At 55.3% G+C, this 25,738-nt stretch overlaps 1 protein-coding gene across 1 annotated transcript; it reads right to left on the bottom strand.

Annotated features, from left to right (window-relative positions):
- Positions 1-516: 516 nt before the first annotated feature.
- LOC128814302 (actin-binding protein WASF3-like) lies at positions 517-25,431 on the bottom strand. The gene is made up of 9 exons (XM_053990002.1): positions 25,351-25,431; positions 15,538-15,690; positions 13,722-13,856; positions 13,445-13,598; positions 13,067-13,184; positions 12,728-12,903; positions 12,059-12,316; positions 10,526-10,908; positions 517-9,716 (listed from the first exon to the last, which is right to left on the bottom strand). The coding sequence occupies exons 2-9, from the start codon at positions 15,668-15,670 to the stop codon at positions 9,559-9,561; spliced, it is 1,515 nt and encodes a 504-aa protein (XP_053845977.1). The 5' UTR covers positions 15,671-15,690; positions 25,351-25,431; the 3' UTR covers positions 517-9,558.
- Between the last annotated feature and the right edge of the window lie 307 nt (positions 25,432-25,738).

Below are 25,738 nucleotides of genomic sequence, written 5' to 3'. Positions count from 1 at the left end.
TTTATTACTGTAAATAAAACTGTTAAAGTGATTTGTCAAGAGGATATCCAAAAATTGGGGGAGGGGGGTTAAAATTAAAACCTTTGAAGATCTGGGCTGCTGTCCCAGGTATGTGCCATGCTCTGTGTGTCTGTGTTTTTATTTCAGAGTCCAGAACTGGTCTCTGCTTTCCCTCACCTGGGGTCTGTGTTTGCCCTGGGTTCAGGAGGAGCTGGATGAGGACGAGAGCTGCTGGAGACACAGAGGGGTTGGGAAGGAACAGCTCCTTCTGCTTGGAGCCTCCAAGCACAGACAGAGCTTTCCCTGCCCTCTGATTACCCAGGCAGTCAGGGACTAAATACCCTGGGGAATTAACTGATCTTTGAGGGCTTGATTCTCCAGTGAAGGGTTTTAGAGAGATCACAGCTTTCTGCTGCTCCTTCCATGCCCTGGCCTCTAACAGAGGAGGGAGCATCACAGGGCTGATTAACTCACAGCAAAGCACAAGGCGACAAAAAGCCAAACCCAAATCTACTGTAACCTCTTAAAATCTTTATTAATTTTTTTCCTTTTTTTTTTTCCTTTTTTTTTCTTTTAAATTTAATTAGCACATGCATAAAGTGTCAACAGTTGGGGTTAAGATGACATTTCTTGAACAAATGTAGTTACAAGTGGTGCCTCGGACCAATCCAGGTTTCCTCTCTACCCTGTACAGAAGGAACTCGAGGTCGTCCCTACCTTTCCATCCTCGTGTCACCACAGGCAGAACCCACAACACTGGGGAGAAATACACTTGTTCACACGTAGCAACTGGGTAGGGGAGATAGATACGGGCAGCAACATCTACTCACCTACTGACTAAGTGCACATGGTTAAAGACCCCACCAGACAGCAAACATCTCCTTCCTCAACTCAGCTTTGTAACAATGGGAACCTCTCATGGCCTGGAATGGGTCACCCTCCCTTGGGAAGGTGCCTATCTTGCATCAGCTCCTTCTACCAGGTGGCAAATCTAAGGAGATAGAGTAATTCTTCTGCTGTGATTAAAAAAATGAGCCTTTTGCAGGAGCGTTGGGATGCCAAGGTGTCCCTGTCCCCTCTGTGCCACCCCTGCAGGGCTGGGGCCAACCTCCACAAAGAGCAGCCCAAGACCTGGCTCTGGGCTCTGTGTGTGGTCAGTTGGTGCCAAAGGGAGAGAAAAGTGCTTTTGAAAGGCCCATCTGGAGCTGGCTGCTCGTGGATGCTCTGTTCCGGGAGGATGGGTGCCCCAGTGCTCCAGGAGGTCTCCTGAGCTCAGAGTTTGGGCGGTGCAGAGGGGTTTGGGGGTCTGAGGTGCCTTGATCTGCAGGACACAGAAGATGATCCTCACCTGCCTTCAATTCCCTCCAAAATAACTCTCCTACAGCACCTGGCCTCACCCAGAGGTGTCAGTGCTCCTGCTGGCTCCAAAGAGGATGGAAGCTGGAAGGAGATGGCTCCTGTCCTGCTGCAGCAGCTGGCATTGTCCCAGCAGCCCCAGGCTGGGACAGCATGAGGAGGAGGAGGAGGAAGGCTCTCCTGAACACTTCCCCATGACAGCAGCAACCCACAGCACATGCATGTCCCACAGCAAAGTGGTGACAGGGTTTGTCCCCTTCCCACACCTCCCACGTCCTCTGGGGATGTTCCCATGCCTCCAGATTGCTGCAGCAGGTTTCCTGGGGTTGGCCAAGACTGGAGTGAACACTGCTCCCTGGGACACTCCTGTGGAAGGAGAGACCCCAGAGGATCCCCTGGGCTCTGGGCAGCTCCAGGTTTCCAGCCCAGGTGAACTCTGCCCCTTGCCAGCACAGCGACACCACCCACCCCAGGAGGCTCCCTGGCAGGGCCAGAGGGACCTCCAGGAAAGGCACTTGTGTCATTGGGAGCTGCCCTGGCCCCGTGGTGCTCCCAGCAGGAATTCTAGACCCAAGCCCTCTGTGTGACAGGGCACAGCTGAAGGCAGAGGGGAGGAAGGTGCCAGCACAGCTCAGCATCACCCCAAACTCACACCCTGCTTCAGACACCCCCAACAAATCAGGCAGCCCCAAAATTAAGGAAGTCTGTTCAGGTGAGGAGCCATCAGCCCCACAAGGCCCTGAAAATGCATTTTGAAGAAAAAGATTTTTTAAGTTTGTGGGGATTTGAGCAGGTTGGGTGGGACTTGGTCTCATGGAAGGTGCCCCTGCCCATGGCAGGGGGTGGAAACCAGACTGGAAATCCAAATAATTCTGGGATTCTATGATTTGCTTTTTTTTACCTGACCTATTCTTACCCGAGACAAAAAACACCAGAAAGAGCAGCCCCATTTGTGGAAAACTGGCCAGAACCACAGCTAGAGCTGAAACATCTCAGTGTAAAACTAAATTTGGAGGGGGAGCAGTGAGGGGGGTGTTGATGCTCATGACTGTGATTTTTGGAGACCTGGCAGGGCTCTGCCAAAGCTGTTCCTGCTGCCAGGAGGAAATCATCATCAGCTCTCCACGGGCATCACAGGACTGCCCCTGGCTTTGTCCTCTCCCTTTTTAACACAAGACTTTTGTGGTTTTTGCATGGCAAGAAGCGATTTTCCATGGAGTCAGCAATCCCAGCTGAGGCACCAGGATTGCACCAGCACCACTGAGAGGTGAAATCAATGGGATTTGAAACACTTGAGCTGGGGAGGGGCCTCGAGGGACAAAAGCACCTCCTACAGTGGCAGGAAGCCCTCTCCTTGCTGCACTGGGGGTGATGTGATTATTGCTTTTCCTTAAACACCAGTTTCCTGGGATTTTTGGAAGTGGTTCTGGTGGTACCTGCTTCATTCTGTCGCTGACTGACTGGGGAGTGTTGCTGTGTCTGACCTTCCCTCTAGGTCTGAGGGAAGAAAAGGGAACAGTTTATCCTTCTGGAAATCACGTGTGAGCTGTTTGTTTGCTTTTTCGTTTTGTGGGTGGGTTGGGTTTTTGGGGTTGTTTTTTGTTTGTTTGTTTGCTTATTTTTAGATTTTTTTTTTTTACATTTTATTTTTAGATTTCTCAACTGAGCTACTCCAAATCAAAGGGTAAATGTTGAATTGTCCACCTTAATGGTTTATTCACTACAGTCTGTGAATCATGAATGGTTCAGAGGAGCTGCTGCATTTTAACTATTGAAATGCTGTGAGTTCACATCCTTCCCTCTCAGGTGCTTGTTCTGCAGCACATTTTATCTTTATTCTATTTAAGGGTCAACACCAAAACCAAGGGTGAGCAAAAGCAGCTGCCCTGGCTTCAGGGGGATGCTTTGGGGCTGTAACCCACCTGGACAGACCCCCACGGGGGCGGGGATGAAGGAGAATTACAAACGTGCCAGAAAGGCCCTGTGGGCACCTCCACCATCCCTGGCTGCACACAAGGTCAGGGCTTCTCTCTGGCTTCTCAAAGCTATGGCAGAGCTTCTGTGACCTGAGTTTCTCCATCCTCACCTCCAGAAAGGTTTCCCTGAGACTTGACTTAGCTCCTTCCTGCCACAGCTCAGTCCCACACTGACCTGCAGAACAGATTTATTCCCCTCACTGCCCTTTGTGGCTTTGCACAGGGTTTGACCTGGCTGAGGTTTCCCCTGTGCAGGCTGATGTGAGCATAACCAACCTAAAATGCTGGGCCGGCTCCTTTCTGCCTTATTTTCTCCTCCCTGCACTCTTAACCTTACACAGAACTGAGTGCTGGAATTATCACTGAGCTGAAACCCCCCCGGGGCCAGCCCAGTCCCCTGGCATTACCAGTGTGCAGGGAAAGGCTCCTTTCACACCCACTGGGGCTCACAACAACCAGCAAGAGCTTTAATCCTGCTCCTGGGAGGAGTGAGAGGTTGGAGGCGCCCCTGGGAAGATCCCTGCTGGGAGGGTGAAGCGTCAGTGATGCTGTGGTGGCCTCAGGGTCCTGTCAGTCTGTAATTCAGACACCAGTTTGGGTAATGTCACATCAATCTGCCTCCAGGGGACATTCTCCATGCAGCTCCTGCCTGGGGGTTTCCCTCAGCAAGAACCCAACCCTTGCAGCAGGCTCTGGTGACACTACCAGGGTGGTGTCCTCCCTTGGGGACATCCTATTGTCCCACCCTGCCTGTGGGCACAGCTCTGAAGGTTTTGGGGCAAACGCTTCCTCCCTGAAGTTCTTAACTCTGGGGTTGGGTTTGGTTTTTTTATTCACTCCACCAGCAAAATACAGGCACATTTTTCACCTAGAGAAGGTGGAGCTTGGAAAGAGTGAGCCTAAAAACCCTGGGGTTTGTCCAAGAAAAATCAGATTCACACAAACCCCCCCGTCCCTTTGATTCTCAAAAACATTGAACAGCTTCAGAGTATGGGTTTGGGTTACAAGTGTCTGGAAGAGGAGGTTTTCCAGAGGCTGTCTCATGGATTGGTGACAGCCCTGGGGGTCAGTCCGTGGTGCTCCCAGGCACCATTCCCACCCCTGCCATGGTCATCCCAGAGAGCACAGCTGTGTGGGGGCAGGGAAAGACCCCCCCCCCCCCCCCCGGGGCACAGGGACCCGTTCAGGGACAAACCCAGCGTGGCTTGGCTCTCCTGGGCTTTGCTCAGGCACTTCTGCGTGGGGGAGTGGGGGGCAGGAGAGCCCCGGTGCTGTCACCAGCGGGGGACATGGCTGTGGTGCTGCTCAGGGGTCACCTAAGGAAGGGACAACAGCCCTCAAGGTGCTGCTGCCCAGGCGAGGGGAAATTTATGGGTGAGTGAGCATTTGAGGCTTCTAAAGTGCAGTGCAGGTTACATGGTCTTTGCTGTAGACTGTAAACTCCTCAGGACAGACTCCTTGCCCTTATTTTTATTTCATTAAAAAAAAAAAAATCTGTAAAGTGACATTCCAGCTGAAAAAACCTTACCCCTAAATAACTACTGCTACAGGAAAAACAGGAATATTGGTGAAAGGAACAGCCTGTGCTCCCCTTGCCAGCACCCCCCATGGGGAGTGCTTCCCATGGCCATCCCTGCTCCATCCACAAGGAAGTGGCACCGAGTTCCTGCCAGCTGGGGACCTCTGGAATGCACCCTCCAAAATGCCACCTCCAGTGCTACCACCTGCCTCCCTCCAAGCAAAACTCCCAATTGTCATTAAAGCTGGGGTGTTAATTCAGGCTCAGTGGAATCTGCAAAGCTTCTGTTCAGGCTGTTGGGTGTCTGGGAAGGGAGAGAGAGATGGAAAAGTTGCTGGGAGGAAATTTGAGGCTCTTCTGTGGAAAGAGCTCTCTGAAGAAGCCAAGTTCAGCCTGAAGTTTGTCACTGGAGTAAGTAAAACCTTCCCAAGATGAAACAGCTGCAAAGGCAGGAGCCCGTGTGGGATGGGTGATTGCTCCTCTCTAGGTCTCGTCCTCAGGTGGGAAATTAGAAACCAGAAACTGCCCAATCCATTCTTCCTGCAGGACACTGATCCTTTAAGAGCCACCAGCACCACCAGCCAGCTCCAGTGGTCACTCCAAATCAGGGAGACACGGAGTGCAATTCCAGGAGTGAACACTGCAGGACTTCCACCAACCCCCAGCAACCTGAGCAGGACCAGCCTTCACACCTGGTGTAGCTTCACAGGTGCACCATGGGCACAGTGCTCCCTGTAAAGTCCCTTTTCAGATGCACTTGGGATGTCCAAGAGGTTCCTGATGGACCTCAAGATGACAGCCTTCCATTAATATCTCCAAGCAGAACCAAAATTTACTCATTTACTGTTCCACTGACTCTAGCCCAACCTATTTGTATGGACACAGGATCTTTCACCCCTGCTGTTGATAGCCATATTTATTATTTTTAATCTATGCCCATAAATTGGCAAGTAGGGGGAAGCAGATAAAATGGGAAGAAGAGCTCTCAGGAGATCAGTTGGACTCATTAAATGTTTGGCACTCTGTGATTATCCTTTGGCAATGAAATGCCACTGCTATATTTTAGCAGGGAACACGATACCTTAATGCACAGGAGAATCTCCTCAGCCCAATTCTGGCACTCTTGAGAGAGGAGAAATTCAATCATCTGTGACCTGGATTGTATTTTTTAATGTCTGCCAAGCTAGATAAAATACTTAAATATTCACTTTTATATCAGCCACATGAGGATTTGAGCATTTCAGGTTGTGTAACTCAGCATGGCCTACTTTGGGGAGAATATGTACAAAACACTGAGTGTGCAGCATGTGGGGCAGACAGACAGTGTTAATTAGTGTGGCACAATCCCAGCAGCACCAGCCCCGGGCAGCCAAGGAATTGGTGTCACTTCTGGTGGATTGCAAAGGTCGCCTGAGCAGAAACCAGGTGAATCTGCCTCAAATAAAGGTGGTGAAGCGTGGCTGAGTCCCTCAAGGGAAGGCACTGAGGATGGAATGGCTCTCATGGGACTGGGGCATTAATGCTCCAGCTTGGACATCCTGGAGGTCTTTTCCCACCTGAATGATTCCTGGTGCTTGCCTGCCCTGTGGTGCTGTTGGGAGGGTTGGGAAGAGCTGGGTGTGCCGTGGTCAGACCAGGAATGGGTGTCCAAACCCACCCTGAGGTCACTTCTCCACCAGCTCCACGAGACACCTCTCTGGGATGAGGATGGGGGATTCCAGCCCTGCTACCAAGACAGCTTAAGGGTTGCCATAGCAGTTGTGGTTCCTGAAGAGGAGGATGGTGATGTGTCCAACCAGCTGGCAGTGCTGGCAGGTTGTGGTGCTGCTGCCTGCCTTGGCAGTTGTGAACTGGGTTTGCGTTATCAGGGGATTTCCTTCAGCAGAACAGGACAGGTGAGGATGTGCTGGAGCTGCTGGGATGCCCGATGGGGGCGTGGTATAAGAACATAAAGGTGTGGGGACATGGGGGTGAGCCTTTCCTGCCCCCCTGGGGCTGCCAGCTGTGCATCTGCTCTGCAGATGTGGCCCGAGTGACCTAAATGACCTTTAGGGTCCCTTCCAACCTTCCTATGGCACTTCGCCATGCCACGGCACCAATGCCAACAGCTGCCAGCCCCAGCACAGGTGCTGTGAGGTGACAGGGCCATGGGAGGCCCCAGGGACAGCCCCGACCTGCCACACACCCACGGAGTCCTGCCCCAGTTACCACGGTGCCATGTGACACACACAGAGCAACTGGTGCATGAAAAGAAGGGACTTGGTCTCTTAGGGGCACTGGGCTGCTCTCCAGCTCCCACCAGGACTGGCTCAGCTCTGCAGAACTGGGACAGTGACAAAGCCAAGGCATGAGCCAGTCCTGTGTGTCCCTGAGCCCCTTCCCAGGGCCAGTGGGGCTCCCCAGCTCTGCTGGGTCCCCACAGCCACTCTGCAGCCCCTCCACCTCTGGAACAGATAAGAGCAGCTCCACCAGCCCCTGCTGTTTTCTCTCTCACACAAAGGGTAATTACTCTTCCTAAATTACCCAAATAAACCAAATTTCTCTTTGGCTTACACATAGTTTTGTGATTGTATCTATGTTAATAATGCTCCACCAGAAACACCACCTTAAATGTTGCCCTGAATTTTTACAGTTTCCTTCTGAACCTGCTCCAGCCAAACCCCAACTGCCTTCCCAAGGAAAGAAGGTCCTGGGCATTGCAGGGACTCTGTAAAAAGCTCCTGCAGCCATTTCCCTGCATTTCAGAGGGTCAACATGAGAATCAAGAGCTCTCAGTGTGCACCAGGAATTTCCTGGCCACCTGCAGGGTACGGTGTCTCCCTGCCCCTCTGGTCACTCCTGCTCCTTGGGTTGTGCAGATGAGTTATTCCCTGTATCCTGCTGCTTCTTGCCTTGCCCTCTCCCACATCCCAAATCCCTTCTGCACCCTACTCAAGCCCACTTAGCAGCACAGCTCCCAGCCTGGGTGTGGAGCTGTGGAAGGTGTCACATCCAAGGGACAAGAGACCATTTTGTGCCACTCTAGAGAAGGGAGAGCTCCTGGTGGCATTTCCCAGCAGCTGGGCAGAGGATTCACCACATCTGGCCATGAGGGGTTTGTCACTGGGGGCAAATGAGCAGATGTTTGGGACATTGCTCAACACCAGCATTCCCCAGAAAATCAGCAACCTGGTCTAGTGGAAGGTGCCCTTGGCAGGGGGTTGGAATGAGATGTCTTTAAGGTCCCTTTTATCCCATTCTAGGATTTTGTGAATTTAAGCATCAGCATTTGGGTCTCAGCCATATCCTCCCACCTCTTTTACAGGTCTGGCTGCTTCTACACAGTCAAAATACTGCTGAAGTAGCCATCACCTGCAGGGCTATTGGGAGAGGCAGGGAACTGGGCACAGAGCTCAGACTTTCCCTGTTCAGGGACTTGTGGTATAGAGGAACACAAGAGAGGGTCTGGGGACATCACACTGGCCAATCCACAGCTGGTCCTGGTCTGTTTTCCACAGGTGGGGAACCTCTCCCAGCTCTCTGCAGGTTTTCACACCTGTGATATTTCCAGTATTTCCCACCCCTTTGCTCTGCCTTCCTCTGTGCCTGCTCCCTTTGTAGCTCTGTGAAAAGTTTTCCATGGGTCACGCTCTGTTTTGATGGGAACACAGGAATTTTCATGCTGAAACAGGGCCTCCATCAGTGCCCAAATGTGGGACAGGGGACGGAGCAGGATCAGGTAGGGGAATCAGTGCCTGGGTCCGAGCTGATCTCAATTGTACAGGCACAGTTTGTGGGGCTGCAAAGTGCAAGCTGAGAGTTTACCTGGAAGCAGCAGATTGTCTGATTCACTTTTCCCCAAATAACACTGAAATGGTGTCATGCTAAGGCCAAGGAGAGCTGGGCTTAGGAAAGCTCCCTGGACACCTCTACTCCTTTGCTGGAAAAGGCAGGACAAGCCCAGACAAGGCTGTGTCTCCCTGCCAGCCACACCAGCCTTGCCTTCCCCCTTTGCTCCTAGAAAACCAGCTCTGAGGGTGGATACAGGCTAAAGTCACCAACACCTCGGGCTGCTCATGCAACCTGGTCTAGTGGAGGGTGCCCCAATTCTAGATGGGCTTTAAAGGTGCCTTCCAACCCAAAGCATTCCATGATTTTCCAGGGAACAACAACACTGGGGTCTAACCGCTACCAAACGTGGTGCATTGCTCGGTAGGGAAGGAGGCTCCTGCCCACACGCAGCCTTTGAAGCTGCCTGACCCCAAACCACCAGCAGCAAAGTGTCCCCAAGCCCACCCCTGAGCTCCTGTGGTGGCACCAGCTGTGCAAACAAGGCTTCTTCTGCAGGAGCTTCTCCAGGAGTTATCACAATTAACATTTAGCTGGAAAAGCACTGCTGCCTCTGGGGCTCCCTTCTCTCACAAAGCACGCTCAGGGCCAGTCTCTGGTCTTGCTCCAGGTGTAAATCTGGAGTAATCCTATTAACCTGCCTTCAGAGAATTTTGGAAGTCATTAACTGTGAAGGTGCTGCTAACTTCTGGTCTCACTGCCTCCGAGGTGTATCCTACCAGTGCTGCTGCTGCTGCTGCCCGAAGGGTTTTTGACATAGTGTAAAAGCAAAGCTCCTGCCCGAGCGGGCCCCGCGCCCGCCGGCAGCGACGTTGGGGAAGGTGCCTATACACACCTGGAACAGAGCCGGGAGCTCTGAGCCCGCCCAGCCCGGGGCCCTCAGTCCGACCATTCGTTATCGTCCAGCTCGGAGTCGTCGTCGGACTCGCTGTACTCCACCGCGATCCGGCGCGACAGGATCGTCGCCACGTCATTGCCCACGGGCTCTTTTTTGGCCTCTTGTTCCCACTGCTCCTGGACCTTCCGGAGTTGGATTCCTACAGGAAAGGGGTGAAGGCTTCAGAGGGGAGTGTACCCAGTGTGCAGCATCCCCCCAGTTATAAAGGATTGGCTGAGACAAGAGGGCTGCTGCCCTGGTGGATACAAAGTTATATGGGATGAGAGGACAGGATTGGTAGCACAAGAGGGAACGGTGGTAAACTGAGAGAGAGTAGGCCTGGATTGGATGTCAGGAAGAAATTCTTCCCTGTGAGGGTGGGCAGGCCCTGGCACAGGTTCCCAGAGCAGCTGTGGCTGAACCTGGATTCCTGGAAATGTCCAAGGCCAGGCTGGACATTGGGGCTTGGAGCAGCCTGACACAGTGGGAGGTGTCTCTGCCCCTGACAACGGGTGGAATGGGGTGAGCTTTAAGGTCCCTTCCAACCCAAACCTTTCTAGGATTTTATGAATATATATGATTACAAAGCTGTATCATAGAATTAAACTCCTCCTCTGCTTCCACTCAGCCTGAAGATATTGAACCTCGTGAAAGGTTGAATTTACTATTTGACCTGGAGATCTGCAGGAAAGGGAAATGTGAGAGACCTTGGAGCCCATCATCCACTACAGCCTGGGAGGAAGCCACATGCCTGGGAGCTGCCAGCAATCTGTGGGGCTTCGTTCCACCTCCAACCGTGGGTCCCCCACCTCTACACTGTATTTATTCCCCCGGCCAGGTCCCACCATCCTCGCCCATCACCTGGCCACCAAGCTCATCTTCACCTCGGTGTCTCCAGCGCCACCCAACTCCGCTTTGTCACGGCGGGTCCGGGTCCCCGCACGGGGCCGGGTCCCCGCACTCACTCACCCCTGCGGATGGCTGCCAGCAGGTCGCTCCGGGCGTCGCTCATGGGCATCAGCGGGATCTGCGGCTTGCGCGGCTCCGCGGCGGGGGCGGGCGGCGAGGCGGAGTGCGCCGGCGAGGCGGACACGGCCGGGGGCCCGGGCGGCGGTGGCGGTGGGGCCACCGGGGGTCCCATGGGGCCGCTCTGCGGCGGGGAGGCGGAGTAGGGGCCGGGGGGCGCGGGGGGCGGTGACGGGGCGTAGGACGGGGCTGCGGCCGAGCCGGGGGCCAGCGCGGGGGGAGCCGAGATGGGGCTGTCGAAGGCGGTCTGTGCCGAAGGGATGACGGGCGGCGGCGGCGGCGGGGCCGGCGGCACGAAGTACTCGGCCATGGGCACCGGCTGCGGGCTGCAACGGGGGGCAGAGGGGTCAGCGCCAGCAGAATCACAGAGCCGAGCGATGGGCTGAGTTAGGACGGACCTACAGGCGTCGTCCAGTCCCACTCCTGGCCCTGCACAGGCCATCCCCGAAAGTCTCACCCTGGGCATCCCTGGGAGCTTTGTCTAAACGCTCCTGGAGCTCTGGCAGGTTTGGTGCTGTGACCATTCCCTGGGGAGCCTGCTCAGTGCTCCACGACCCTCTGAGGGAAGAATCTTTTCCTGATATCTAACCTAAACCTCCTCTGACACAGCTTCAGGCCATTCCCTTGGGTCCTGTTAGTGGTCATCACAAACAAGAGATCAGCATCTGCGTCCCTCCACTTCCCCTCATGAATTTGTGGACTGCAATGATGTCTCCCCTCAGTCTCCAGCTGAACACGCCAAATGCCCTTAACCACTCCTCACACAGCTTCTCCTCAATGCCCTTTGCCGTCTTCATGGCCTCCTTTGGACACTCTCTAATATCTCAACGTTTTTTTTTATATTATGGTGCCCAAAATTGCCCCCAGTATTCAAGGTGAGGCCGCCCCAGTGCAGATCAGATCAGGACAATCTTCCTGCCTTGCCTGGCTGGTGATGCTGGGCCTGAAGCCCTCTAGGGCACATCTGGCCCTCCTGACTGCCAGAGCACTGCTGACTGAAGGATGGCACCCATTACCCATCCCAGCATCCATCACCCATCCCAGCATCCATCACCCATCCCAGCATCCATTATCCATCCCAGCATGCTCACCCATCCCAGCATCCATCACCCATCCCAGCACCCAGCTGGCTCCACTCTGGCTTGGTTTGCTCTGAACCCCAATGAAAGCTCTATCCCAGAGTTGGAATGGTGGTGGAGGTGTGCTGGTGGGATGGGCTATGGGTAATGCAGTGGTGGAAAGCAGGCAACAGCTCAGGGGAAAACCCTTCATCCACCCCGCCCCATTATCTGGGATGATGTTACCCCAAAAGCGCTCCTGACTGATTTGGCCTCGAGTCTCACCAGCAGTTTTGGACCATGGAAGCTGCAGAGGAGGGCTCTGCTGCTCCATCAGCCCAGAAATGGGGGGTCAGACCCCCACCAAGCCTCCCTTCCTTTGGACACCCCTCCACCAGCAGGCAGGCTGAAGCTTTACCCGTAATCCTTGACGAGGTGGGGTCTGGGCCCGTTGAGGACGGCCTCGGGGGGCGGCGGTGCGTGGGGCTGCTGCAGGCGGGTCAGGCTGTTCTGCCGGCTGCCCGCGGCCGGCCGGAACACGTGCTCCGGGGGGTTGGTGGCCGCCAGCCCCTCCTTGTGCTCCGCCGGGGCCAGGTGGGCCGCCGGGGCCAGCAGCTGCGCGGGGTGGTTGGGGCTGGCCGGGTACGAGTGGTCGGCAGCGTCCGACGCGTAGGACCTGCAGCACAGGAAAAGGCGACTGTTGTACTCCTGAGAGAGCTCAGGGGGTGTGGGTTTGGGGGTGTTTTGGGGTTGAGACAACAAAACAAGAAAAAGCCATGAAAATATCGATGTACAAGACAGCAGAGTGAGAGCAGAGGGGAGGAGGACACAACAGAGCTCAACCACTCTCTTCCCTTAGCTGCGAAACGGAAAGTGCTCCGGTTTTATCCCAGTGCCAAGGCTCCTCCTGAGCTCCAGGATGACACCCTGGGGACACCAGGGTGAATGAAGCTGCCACATGAAGCTACCACAGGCTAACAGCTGAGCACCCCGACCCTACTGTGGGCAACATGTCCCCCGCAACGACGGAGAGGAAGAGCAAAGCAAAGGAGGGCCGTGAGCCGAAGGTGTAGGAGGTAGAACCTGCCTATTATCTGGGGACAGTGATCCTTCCGATGATGCCATGTGATAGGGGGATGGTGAGAACCTGTTATCCGGCCGGAACTCTTTATCATACGCCATCATGTTCCACTCCAGGCGCCGGTTGCGGGCTTTCCTCACTTTCTTCACCTCCCGGGTGGAGTCCTCCACCAGCCGCTGCTCCTGCAGGAACACAAAGCCACGGCTCCAGCCCGGCTTCTCTGGACCAGGAGCATCACCCAGCACTGTGAGATGCATCCAGTGCAGGGGAGGGGAGCACGAAGGTGCACCAGGAGGTGACTGTCCCCAGGTCCAGCCCCCTTGTCCCCCTCCTGCCCCCAGCCACCTTCTGCCTGCGCTTCTCCTTCCTCTTGTCTTCTGTCGCCTGCAGCATCTTCTCCTTCCATAAGTTGAAGAAGTAGGAGGGGTCGGTGTAGAATTTGAGGCCATCCTTCTTGTCATCCCTGGGGGTTGGGAAGGGGAGAGAGAGGGTTACCAGCCACAGGAGAAGATCCCATGTTCCCCTTCCCAAGGCCTTTGGTATGATCATGACCATGAGCTGTTGTCCCACCACAGACACATCCAACGCAGCAGTCAGCACCTGCAGGCTGTGGACACACATTCCAAGCATCCCACGCAATGGGGGTGGCAGCACAGCACCCAAATCTGATCCTTCTTATGGAAAGGACCCCCTCGGAGCCCCAGGGAGAGCTGTGCCCCGTACCTGTAGGGCGTGAGGATGTTGAGGGGCGGGGGTTTGTCACAGCGCTGGTACATCTCCATTACCGGGTTGGGGATGGAGTTGCGGGACACGACCTGCTGGTTCTGCACCGTGGAGCTCTTGAAGGCTTTCCTCATGTTGATGTCCTGCAGCGAAACTGGGGGGGCACAGGCAGGACAAAGGATGCAGGGGTGGCCTCAGCCCGCCGAGCACGGCATGGCGGGGGTCTGGTCCCGAGAGCACGTCTGGACATCAGCCCAAACCAGCCCCGGCCCCTCACCTTCCTCCACGGTGGAGTCCAGCTGCGTCACCTTGATGACCAGCAGGTCCACCCTCTCCTGCAGCGAGTTCATCCTCATGTAGAAGCTGTTGGCTTCGTTGAACAGCTCTCCGAAGATGTCCTCTGCATGCCTGCCTGGCAGGGGACAACGCACCCGTCACCACAGCAGGTGGCTCGCCCAGCTCAGCCCATCCCCTGGACCACCCACTTCCCCACTGGCTCCGTGGGGTGCTCTCCCCAGTCTGGATTTCTGGGAGCTGAGCCTCATCCTCTCCCAAAGTGCTGCAAGGAGGCGGGGAGCCCAAACAAGCGCCCCTTTCCAGTGGGAGCAGCACCCACAGGGACACAGAACATTCACAGTGCCCCAAAGACCCCTTGGATCCATCAGGACAGATCAGCCAAAAAAATTACCATCACACAACGTGACCTGGGGAAATTCAGCCCAAGTAGAAAGCCAAGAGCAGGACAGTGTGGACAGTGCCACAACGGGGACGATCTGTAATTTGTTTCACTTTATCCGTTCTTTTCCTGCATCTCTCAGTGCATCCCTACAACAGCTTATTTATTTAGGATTATTTTTAGTTTTTATTAGAGTTATTCCTATCATGGAGCTGAGTGAGGTGTCTGGCAGAGCACTGCTGATACCTGTAGGCTACAGCATCCGTCTCATCCCATCCCATCCCATCCCATCCCATCCCATCCCATCCCATCCCATCCCATCCCATCCTATCCCATCCCATCCTATCCCATCCCATCCCCCCGATCCTCAGGGTTTCCTCCAATCCCACCTATCAAACAGTTCCCCAGATCAGGGCACTTCTAAAACCTCCTCAGAGCACTCACCAGCTTGGTCATATTTGACTCCCTTTTCCCCTGGACTAGGAAGCCTGAGCAGACATGGGTGCGAGCCACTGCACTTCCAGCAGCTCCCTACATCCTGGGTTTATTTTTCTGGGAATATTTTAGAGCAGAATCTACTTCTGGAGGTGTGTGAAAGATTGGGGGGGGGGGGGGGGGCTGAACAGCTTCTCTCTCTCTATTTTAAGTGGATATTCTGCATTAAATAGGTTGCCCCTGTTAAACCTTCACACTAGTGTGTGCAGTGCTCTCATCTGCCCCTTTTCTGCTGAGATCAGTCCCAGGGCAGGAGGACAGCTGAGGGTTTAGACCTTTTATAGAGATCTCTCTTCCTCAAAAAGCTCTAACTTTAAAAAGAATAGCTTGGAGTATTTTAAATCTTCACCTGACCTTCCTATTTCTGGCCAAGTGGAGAAGCAAGGGGCTCCTGAAGGCTTTCCATGCTGCACTGCACAGACCAGCTGTGGGAGGAAAATGGGCCTCAAAATGCCACCAAGTACCCATTTCTAGCTTGGCCAAAAAAAAAAAGAAAAAACCGAAAACTTAAAAAGTTTATCTATAGATCTATATATCTATATATCTATAAAAATATAAATAGAATAAATATATAATAATTTAAAATAATTAATAATAGCAATAATAATTTATAAATAATTAATTCTATAAAATTATATTAATAAATATATATAATAAAATTTAAAAAAAATTAAAAGTAGGTGCATCCTCCTATTTTCAACAAGCTGGATAATTCCCACTGAATTAGGAGTGGCTGCAGCCCACATGGCTCTCACACAACCCCTGTTTCTCTGTGTTTGAAACTGGTGGGAGTGACTGTGGTGTCCCATTGGCATCCAGTGCCATTCCAGTGCCGTCCTAGTGCCATCCCAGTGCCATCCCAGTGCCATCCCAGTGCCATCCCAGTGCCATCCCACACCAGGGTGGCTGTGCCATGACTTACTGAGGCTGCCCAGCTGCTTGATGATGGCAGCCAGCGTGCTGTTGGTGACACACTCCAGCTCACTCGTCACCCCGTCGGGAAGGGCCCCCCGGCACAGGTGCCGGGGCTCGATGTTCCTCTTCACCAGCGGCATGGCGAGCCCTCACGCCTCTCCTGGGAAAGGAGGGAGAAAGGAAAAATCAAAATACACAACTTTCACCATTTGTCTGTTCCCCCCACACTCCCTCAGCGTCCTCCAGGAAAGTTCCTCCTGCCCACGCTGGGACATGGCAGGTACAGCAGGACTTTTCCAAGCAGGGGATGGATGTGCTCTGCAGGTGCAAACCTTGGAGTGCTGGTGAGCACCCAGATGCCAGGCTGGAGGTGAGGACTTTGTCCCTGCCTTTGTGCCAGCGTGTCCTTTCCCACTCACTTCCCAGAGCTGTGCTCAAACCAGGAGCAAACTCCCCTGTGCTGCAGCCCTTCAGCTGGCCCCAAAAAGCCTCATCCAGCCCAAAGAGAAGCGAGGAAGCGCTTGTAATGCCATTATTTCCAGCTCACTGCAGGCTCTCCAGGGTTTTATTTGTGCACACACTACACTGAGACAAGCTGCTGTGGCCAGCCCATCCCAGCTCCCTGCATGGCCCCCCAGTATCCCTGGGTGCCCCCATAACTCCTGTGTGAGCCTCCACAGCATCTTTGGGTGTCCCCACAGGATTTCTGGGTGTCCCCATAGCTTCTGTGAGCCTCCACAGCATTTTTGGGTGGTCCCACAGCATCCCTGGGTGTTCCCATAGCTCCTGTGTGAGCCTCCACAGCATTTTTGGGTGCCCCCACAGCATCCCTGGGAATCCCCTGCTCCACTGTCCCCCGTGAACTGGGGATGGTTCATTTTCTACAAGGTTTAAGGAGATGCAGGGAGATCAAAGGGCTCATCCCCACTGAGGGCACCCATGGCAGCTGCAGGGAAAGATGAAGGATGGGCACCATGGGCTGTGGGGTGCTGGGGACAGGGTACCCTGCTGTTGTGAAGGGTGAATGGTGGGAAACAGGCTGGGAAAAGAGGCAAAAAAGGAGCATTTATTATCCACAGTGGTGTCTCCTGGGACTGGGACACAGACCCTGGGACTGGGATGGGGACACAGACCCTGAGACTGGGACACAGACCCTGAGACTGGGACGGGGACACAGACCCTGGGACACGGACACAGACCCTGGGACTGGGACACAGACCCTGGGACTGGGACACAGACAGGCAGCGAGCCCACAGGCTGACACAAGGGGGTCTTGGGTGCCACGAGTGCAAATGGGTTCAGCTCAGCTCCCAAAGCAAAGGCAGACTGGTGGCTGTGCTGACCAGAGGGCACCAAGAGCATTCCCAGAGAGCAGAATCCCCCCATTTCACGTCCTGAGCATTCCCCACCCGCCCCATCTTTCCCAAAATGTTGGCAGCCAGGGAAAAGCAGCTTCCGTCATTCGCCGTGAGTGGAGCCAGCAATGCTGCCCGCGAGCGGAGCCAGCAATCTGCAGAGTTCACATTTTTTGGCCCCGGCAGCGTTAGACAGAACAGTTTCCCATTGATAGCACCCGGCCAGCGCTCCCAGCAGCGGCAGCAGCTCCTCCGCTGTTTTCAAATGCAAATTCCAGCTCCCGCCATGGAGGAGCCCAAAGCCTTTCCTAAGGGCTGGGCTCTGCCCAGGGCGCTCGGGGTGCCAGGGGTGCCTGAGCCCTCCGCAGGGCTGCGCGGTGCTTCGGGCTCACAGCAGACTCTGTGTCCTCCAGTGCTCCCCAGAGCCACTGCTCACGGATGTGGTGCTGTCCCCACTTCCTAAAAATCAAATTTCTGCCGGCAGTTTGTTCCTGTGTGACAGCATTTGCAGGGGAGGCTCTGCTCTGGCCATGTATAACCTCCTCCCCTTTCTGGGCACCCCCGAGCCCCCCAGGCTGTGCAAAGAGCTGAGGCAGCTTCACCCCAAGCAGGTTTTATGTGTCACCCCAAAACCTGCCCTCAGAGGCTGAGCCCTGGCACGTCCCAGGGCTGCAGGGACTGGAGGGCACAGGGCAGAGCCCTTAACGAGCTGCCTGGGCCCAGCAATTAGAAACAGGGAACAAAGAGCCATTCTCAGCACCCCTTTGGGCCACAGCCACGGGCCACGGCCACTGGACACAGCCGTGGCACCCGGGGCTTTTTGTCCCTGCACAGGGGACCCGGGGGGAGCTGGGGCCACCTGAGCCCGCAGCCTCCACGGGGGCCTTGGAGCAGAATGAAGGAAAAAAAAAGGATTTTGTGGTTTGAAACTTCCAGCAGGGACAGATTGGATGAGAGGCAGAAAGTGGGTGAGGGGTGTGATGGCAGCATTTGAGACTGTGCCATGGGAGGGCATCCCTGGAGGAGGAAAATCCCTTTAATCTCACCCCAAAGAGGCCAAACAAGACTCAGAGCTTGCAGCAGAAGGAACCAAGGAGAAGTTTGGCACATTTTTATGCAAGGACAGCCTGTAAAGGAAAATTTGACCAAATCACAGGAACAGCTGCTTTCCAAGCCCCCCAGTGAATGGAGCACAGGGATCAGAACCCACGGACAGTCCTCCCCTGACAAGAGTTCTCTCAACCTGCTGCACCAACAGCACCAAACCTCTGACTTCTGCCTTGAAATCCCAAATTCTCACCTAAAACCTGTCACCTCTAGGCCTGTCCTGAGTCCGGTTCTCTGGGTGGGGATGGGCTGCACATGACTCCAGAGAGGCCAAATTCATTTCTATCCTCGCTGGCACATCTGGCTCACCCCCACCAAGAGTCTGCACACAAATCCTGAGCACTGAACCTGGCCAGAGCCTCAGCAGGGGATGCTGAGCTGTGCCCAGCACTGCTCCTGCTCTTCCTGGTGTCACAGGTGATTTCCAAGACATCAAGGGGGTGATTTTGGGTGGCAAAATCTTTTCCTCAGACCTTCAGGAAAAGGCTCCCAAGGACAGGGATGGTCTGGGTGCAGGCTCTAGGGTCATGTACATGGATTAAAACCTATGGGATTTGGCTGTGTCCTGGGTGGAAGGAAGCCAGGAGCCCTCAGTGGGAGGTGGGGTCAGGCTGCAGGAGGAGGAAAATGGGAGCCACGAACTCAGCAGGAATTTCTTGGAGGGTGAAGACAGAAGAAATGGAACCAGCCAGGGGCTGGTTCAGGTTTCAGGAGTATTGCGGGGATTGTCCCATCACTCAGTTTTTCCCCGTGACTGGAGAGAGCCAATCACTCTAAATCTTGTACTGGGAAATGCCACAGGTGAGGGGAGACACCCACCAGCTTCGCACCAGCTTCCCAAAGCCAGTGGTGGAGCTTGGAAGGGATTCCCAGCTGAGTCCACCCAGCTGAGCTGACCAGGACATGGGACAGAAATGAGCTGTTTATTGTGCCCTAAGATGCTGATTTCCCCCAAGGAACAAACTGCCAGCAGCATCTCAAATCCAGAGCTGCCGGCCGCACTGAGGAGCAGCCCCTGCTGTCCCAGAACAGTTCTGGGTTATAAGGGCTGCCCCAGTCCCTGTAGAGCAAACTGGGGTGTGATTTTCAGCTGCTGGCCCAGGGGTGACCCCTCCAGCTGGCTCCTTCCAGATGTTATCCTTCACCTCAGCAGCACCAGCATCTGGCAGTTTACATCCTTGGGGTCCATCAGGGCAGAAAAGCAGCTCTCATTTTGTAAGAGAGTCCAAAAAAAGGAGTTTTGTGTCCTGTCATTGCTCCTTACATTCTTTGCAACAGCTTTCCACATGCATGACTGTGTCCTCATCCCCTTCCTGCCCCCAAAGTCACTCTCTCCCACTGGGCTGTGATTTACAACCCTGTAGGCAGATCCAAAGTGGCCTGAAGGACCAGATGTGCTCTGGTGGCCCTGCAAGGGGGGACAGGCTCCCAGGGACAGATCTCTCAGGTGCTGCTTAATCCCTGTGGCAGATTTCTGGGTTGGTCAGTACCCAGCACCTGCAGCCCTGGAGCCCTGCTTGGTGTGGCATGAGGCAGAAGGAAGAGGTGGCCTGGCTCCCACCTTCCTTCACTGAGCCGTGGTGGAGCAGAAAACCATTTTGGGGTTTGTTTTCTGTGGGTGCTCCCTGCAGGAGAATCCTGGAGCGGAAGTGGAGCCATGGCAGAGATGGGCAGCACTGGAGGGAAGGATGTCCATGCTGCACTCAAGGCACCTCCAGTATTTCTGATGGGATCAGGGGTGCATGAGCAGCAGGAATGAGGGAAACCTCCTTCCCTCTTCAGACAGCCAGGAAAAACCCCAAACTCGGATTTGGGGAGGATGTGGGTAAGTGTGTGGTGAAGCAAACGCCTCAAGACTGGAGAGTTGGGGTCAGCCCTGCACTAAGCTCAGTTCTGGGCCAAGATTTGGGGCAATCTGTTTGCTCAGCCCTTGCAATCAAAGCTCTTTCCCAATCTGGGTTTCCCGGGGTCCTTCTGAGCCCTGAGGAGCAGACACTGCCAGGAACTGGAGGCTTTTGCAAGGCAGCAAATCTTTGGTCGGATGCCAGGAGCCAGAGTAGTGAAAAAAACAAGAGATATGTTGAAAAACTTATTAACCATGAACAAAAAAAGTTTGTAAGTGAATATTAAACAAACAAGAAGTGCCACAACTTGTGGTGGCTGCTCAGGACCCTGTTTTGGTGCAGAGCACTTGGAATGGAGAGGTGAAGAAGGGCTGGGGGCAGGAGGTAGGCACAAAGCAGTCCTGAAATAGTGAAAGGAGCAACAAAACCCCTGAATCTGAAGTCAGGGAAAGGACAAGAGGCAGAGCTGACACTCAGTTGGGCTTGTAGGTGCCTGAAGGAGCTCATCCTGTGGAGTTTGGCAGGATGGATCTGGCAGAGAAGAGGGCTGGGAAGGATCTGGGGGTGTGTGATGCTTCTGAGCAGACAGAAATAGGTGGTAGGTGTGAAAGCAGCAGCTTCTCGAGGTGTCGATTTGTGGAGCTCTGCCACAGCGTGGTGGAAACCAGCGTGGGATGGTTCAAAGAGCAACAGGACAAACCTGCAGAGGGCAGAGAGGACACCAGCAGCCACCTCATGGTTGAGGGGCAACCTCTGGTTCAGGTGGCCCTAAACTCCTTCTTTCCTTCCAGTGTGGGCCATGGGGAGAGCAGAGCCTACAGAGGCTGAAGTTTTGTTGTCTCGGGAGAAATTCAGCCAGGAAAAGCTGTGCAGGTGGCTCTTTGTGGTGCAGGGAAAAACCTGCCTGGGAGAGCTGGGCCAGATCTGCTGATTTACCTCCCACAAAATGGAGCGTGAGTTGCACTGCAAGGACTCGCTGCTCCAATTTACAAAAAGCATCTGCGACCACTTCGTCATTTGTTGCCAGCCCCAAAGCCTGAGAACACCAGCAGCATGACAAATGTCACTGCTCCCTGGGAAGGTGACTGTTGCTCCAGAGCTGCTGTCCAAAGGTTCATTAAATATATTAAAACCAGCTGGATCCCAAATAAAGCAGAGAGCAGGACTTCAGCAAGAGTAAATTCTCAGGGTGGCATTGGGGGCTGGTGGGCATGGAAGAAGCAATGCCACTGCTTGCCCCTTCCTTGACACCTCTGCATCCTAAAGGAGTCTGGCCTTACAAATGATCTGGGGTCACGGAAACATCCCAGCCCCACTGCAAAAGGGTCAGCAAAGCATCAGGTGGAAAAATGCCTCGGAGACTGAAAACCCCAGGGTGTGGGATGGTGTTTTTGTCCCCCATCCCCAGGATATCAGCCCGGGGAGGCTGGAAGCCAGGGCTCAGGCTCGCCATGAAATGAGTGGAGAGGTCTCAGCCCCGGGTGGCACTGAGGGATTTCTCTGCCGGCCAGGAAGAGATTTGGGTGGAGCTGGGGAAGGGCCAGGCCCTGCTGCCAAAGGGGGCAGAGAGCTGTGTCCGGCTGGCCGCGGGGCACAGCTCCATCGCTCCCTGGCCGGGCTGGAGCCCTGACCTGTGTCCCACCGGGAAGTGCTGCCCCGCCTCTCCCCGGCCCCTCTGCGGCTCCTCCTGGGCGAGCACCGCCACGGCAGCTGTCGGGCGGCTCCAGCGAGCAAACACTTCACAGCAAAGTGCAACACAACGTTAAATCATAGCTAAAAATATTCCTCGGGAGCTTTGTTAGTGAATGCCACCGTTGGTGGTTTGGTTTGGGGGATTTTTCCCCCCCTCCTTCTACTGTAAAATGTTTCAGCTCTAGGAACAGCACTTGACTAAACTGTCTCTAAACCCCCACCACTCCCGAGGGCTGGGCTCTGCAGCACCAGCCCTGCTGAGGAGGATGCCATAAAAGCAACTGCCTCGTTACCCTGGGCTCAGTACAGAAACCTGGTTCTGCTGTGAGTCTGGTTTAAAACAAACAGGCTGCTGGAGGGGTTTTACCTAAATGATGTTTTTTTCAGGGTAGGTGAGAGCAAATGCTGTAAATCACAGAATCACAGGATGGTTTGGGTTGGAAAGGACCTTTAAGATGATCTCATTCAACCCCCTGCCATGGGCAGGGACACCTCCCACTGTCCCAGGCTGCTCCAAGCCCTGATGTCCATCCTGGCTTTGGATACTTCCAGGGATCCAGGGGCAGCCACAGCTTCTCTGGGCACCTGTGCCAGGGCATCAGCACCCTCACAGCCAAGAATTTCTTCCTAAATTTTAATCTAAATCTCTCCTTTTTTGGTTCAAAGCCATTCCACATTGACCTATCACTATTTCCCCCTGTAAAAAGTCTTTCCCTCCTTTTGATAAGCCCCCTTTAGGTACTGGGAGGGGCTCTGAGGTCTCTCCAGAGCCTTCTCTTCTCCAGGCTCAACAACCCCATCTCTGGCAAGTGGATTTTCAGGCAGTACTTTCCTTGGGGTTCAGTTAACATGGAGTTTGGGTTCTGTTGTTTGATTTCTCAGAAACGGGGAGCCCTGGCAGTGGTCATGGAGCTGAGGGCCACTTCTCCAGGTCCTTCCCATTTACCCTTTGCTCTATCTCTGCTACAGATACAGATCAGAGTATCCGTATCCACACAAAATCCATCCAAGAAAAGGACATCCATCCCGATGCCCTAATGCTGAAGGGAAAAAGGGGGGGGGGGGAAGTTGTGGATGAAACTATGCACCACCCTCCTCCATCATCCCTTGGCTGTTCCATGCCTGGATCCTGCGCGAGGAATGCCCGGGAGCAGCGGCACTGCCTTGATCTTCAGAGGAGGCGTCAGGGGTTGGGGCTGTGGGAACGCAGCACAGATCTCAGCTCTGCTTTGGCTGCAAAAGATCCCTGCTGGCCCAGGAATCATGCGTTGTTTTTAATGACTCTATCACCAAAGGAAAATCTTCAATGACAGCTTTTTTCCCTTTTGTGCCCAGCTCATTACCAGAAGGATCTCCCTCGCTCGCTGCCGGGCTGTGCGGGCAGGACGTTGCTGAACAAACCAGCCTTTTTCTCCCCAGTATAGAAGGCGCTTTGATATACCGGGGAAACCCTCGGCCAGCAGCGAGGGGCTTTCTGCAAAGACGCCGCTGCTGCCTTTGGGAACGGCCGCAGGCAGCGCTGGCATCTCCAGCCGCGGAGCAGAGCGCTCCCAGCCAGCCCCAACCTGCTCCCTGCAGGGCTGGGCTCTGCCTGCTGCTCCCCAGCGTGTCCAGCTGGGTTTTCCCACCGGAGCTGGACGTGCACCCTACAAAACTCCGGGTGCATGTGGGGAAGAGGGGCAGATCCCAGCCTGGAGCTGGCTGCAGCCACGCTGCTCAGAGACGTGCGAAATGCCGCGGCTCTTGCCCGCGGGGTGCAGCTCAGAGGGTGTCTTTTTGGAGGAGCAGCTCTACAAAAAAAAAAAAAAAAAAAAAAAAGAAAAAAAAAAAAAAGAGAAAAAAAAAAAAGCGTTCTTGCTTTTCTTTTTTTATTTCTTAACACTTCTGGCTCGAGGGCTGTTGTTCGTAACTTGTCAAGATCTTGGCATCGGCGGCTGATTTGTCATCCGCCATAAAATGGAGGATGAGCATCTTTGGTTCAGCAGAACTGGGCCAAGGGAGATGACAGCTCAAAGCAAAATATGCTTCATCTCCAGTTTTCTCCGCGGGCTTCAGCTCCCGGGAAAAGGAGCGGACATTCGGGGTCTGAGTGCATCACAGCGTTCTGGGTAAGAGCCCTTCTCCTGCTCTGCGTTTGCGACAGCACAGCCCGGTGCACATTAACCCTCTGCCTGCCAGAGTAGGCTGTGCTGGACTGACGCTGCCACCACCCTGCCCTCCTCACCGAGCTCTGCGACTTGTCACCCTGGGAGCTACCGAGATACTCAAATACCACCAAAACACCATTTTTTTAAAAAAAGAAAATGATACCAGCAATCTCTTTAAAACGCAGGCAGTGAGCTGCAGCGTGAGGGGTGTGCCTTGGCATGCTGAAGTTTGGAAGATGAATTATTAATCCTGCCATTCCCGAGCTGCCCGCGCATCCCGGCGCTGCGCTCCCTTCCCCTCCTCCGGCAGCGTGTCCGGCCGCTGGCTCCGGTGTGCCGGCCACACAGAGCAGCCACAAACTCCGTTAAAAAGCATCTCAATCCGCAGGTAATCCATCGCGCTGACACCACCACGAGGCAGCAAGAACTCGAGTTTGAAGCAATAAAACTAAAGCTCCCTGCAAGTAGCTGAATCACTGAGCGTGGAGGCCCAGGCTCGGCAGCTTTGAGGGGTTCTGGGCCCACCTGCAGCTCTGCCCATGGGGGTGCCCCGGGCTGGGGGGGTGTCGCCAAGGGGGCTCTGAACCCGGCAGGGCTCCAAATGCCTGGGAGGGCACCAGGATGGGGAGGGGGGAGAGTGCATGACAGGTGACAGCAGGTTGTGCCCTCCTCAGCGCTGTCCCCTCTGTATCCCAGCCTCATATCAGCCTGCAGACCCCCCGGACCCCCCCCCCCCCAGTTCCCCACCCAGGGGGTGAGGAGCCCTGCCCTGTGCTGGTTGTGGGAGCACAGGCAACCTGGGCCCAGTTTACCCCGCACAGTGATGTAAAGGTGAAGGATCCTCCCTCCCCAGATGGCAAGGATGTCAGGTGAAGCCCCCCGCCCCCACCTCGCCCCCATGCAAAGGTGCAGAGCAGCCGGGTCCCCCTCCCCCTCCATGTAGGAATGCGAAGTGACAGCGCACACACCCCCTCCCCAGCGCAAGGGTGCAGAGAGGCCCGGAGCATCGCGGTGCAAATGTGCCAAGCGCTGCCGGGATCCCTCCCCCCGCCATGAAAACGTGCCGAGCAGCCTGACCCCCTCCCCTCCCCTCCAGGCAAAGGTGTAAAACGTGGAGGATCCCCCCCACCCTGGCCATGAATAGCTGCAAAGTGGAGGGACCCCCCACGCAAGGATGCGAAGCAGTTTGGACAGCCCCTTCCCAAAGCAAGGATGAGAAGGGATGGAGGACAGCCCCCCGCCCCCGTGCACGGATGCAAAGCTGGGGGGGATGCAGCAAAACGGGGATGCAGAGCGGCCCTCCCCCCCCCCTGCAAGGATGCGAAGGGACGGAAAACCCCCCCTGAAAGGATGCGAAGAGATGGAGGATCCCCCCGAAAGGATGTAAAGGGATGGAGAACCCCTTCCCCCGCAAGGACTCCCCCCGCCACCGGAAAGATGTAAAGCAGCAGAGGATCACCCACCCCCCATGCCAGGATGCAGAGCGGTGGGAGATCCCCTCCACGCAACAATGCCCACCCAAAAGGATGTAAAGACATGGGAGACCCCCATAAAAAGGCCGCAAAGCCCCCAGTGCCCCGCGAAGGGACATCCCCCCATGCGCGCTCACACCTGGGGGCACAGGGACCCCCCTGCTTTCCCTGCGCCGCGTCATTCCCGCACCCCCTGCGCTCACCTCCGCCGGGCTGGGGGGGCCGGGATGTGTCTCGGCGGGGCCGTGCGGGGCCGTGCGGGGCCGTGCGGGGCTGCGGCCGCCGCCGCCGCTGCCCGCGCCCCGCGCCCCGCTCCGCTGGCGCTGCCCGCGCTGCCCGCGCCGCTCCGCAGTGCGCGCACGGCGCATGTGCCCCCGCGCCGCCCCCGCCCCGCTCCGCCCCGCGCCGCCAGCCCCGCGCTCCCCGAGCGGCCCCGGCACCCCGGAGCCGCCCTTACAACTTCACCTCGGGGTTTTAATAAACCCCTGATTCCCCGCGGCTTCCCGGCCTCTCGCCGTGAGGCGCGGGTTTGGAGCATCCCGCTGGAAATCCTTCCGCTGGCGCGGCCGGGAGGGGAAGCGATGCTCCGGT

Source organism: Vidua macroura, chromosome 14 (genome assembly GCF_024509145.1).
Source record: "Vidua macroura isolate BioBank_ID:100142 chromosome 14, ASM2450914v1, whole genome shotgun sequence".
Lineage (NCBI taxonomy): Eukaryota > Metazoa > Chordata > Aves > Passeriformes > Viduidae > Vidua > Vidua macroura.
The sequence above is the reverse complement of the archived record's forward strand: the minus strand, read 5'-3'. Positions and strand labels throughout refer to the sequence as shown.

Bases quoted from the DNA above. Each gene is read 5' to 3' on its own strand.
- LOC128814302 (XM_053990002.1), bottom strand. From the start codon at position 15,670: ATGCCGCTGGTGAAGAGGAACATCGAGCCCCGGCACCTGTGCCGGGGG. The intron at 13,857-15,537 runs GTAAGTCATGGC...GTCCCCTGCCAG, and splicing joins CAAGCAGCTGGGCAGCCTCA to GCAGGCATGCAGAGGACATC. The intron at 13,185-13,444 runs GTACGGGGCACA...CCCAACCCCCAG, and splicing joins AACATCCTCACGCCCTACAG to GGATGACAAGAAGGATGGCC.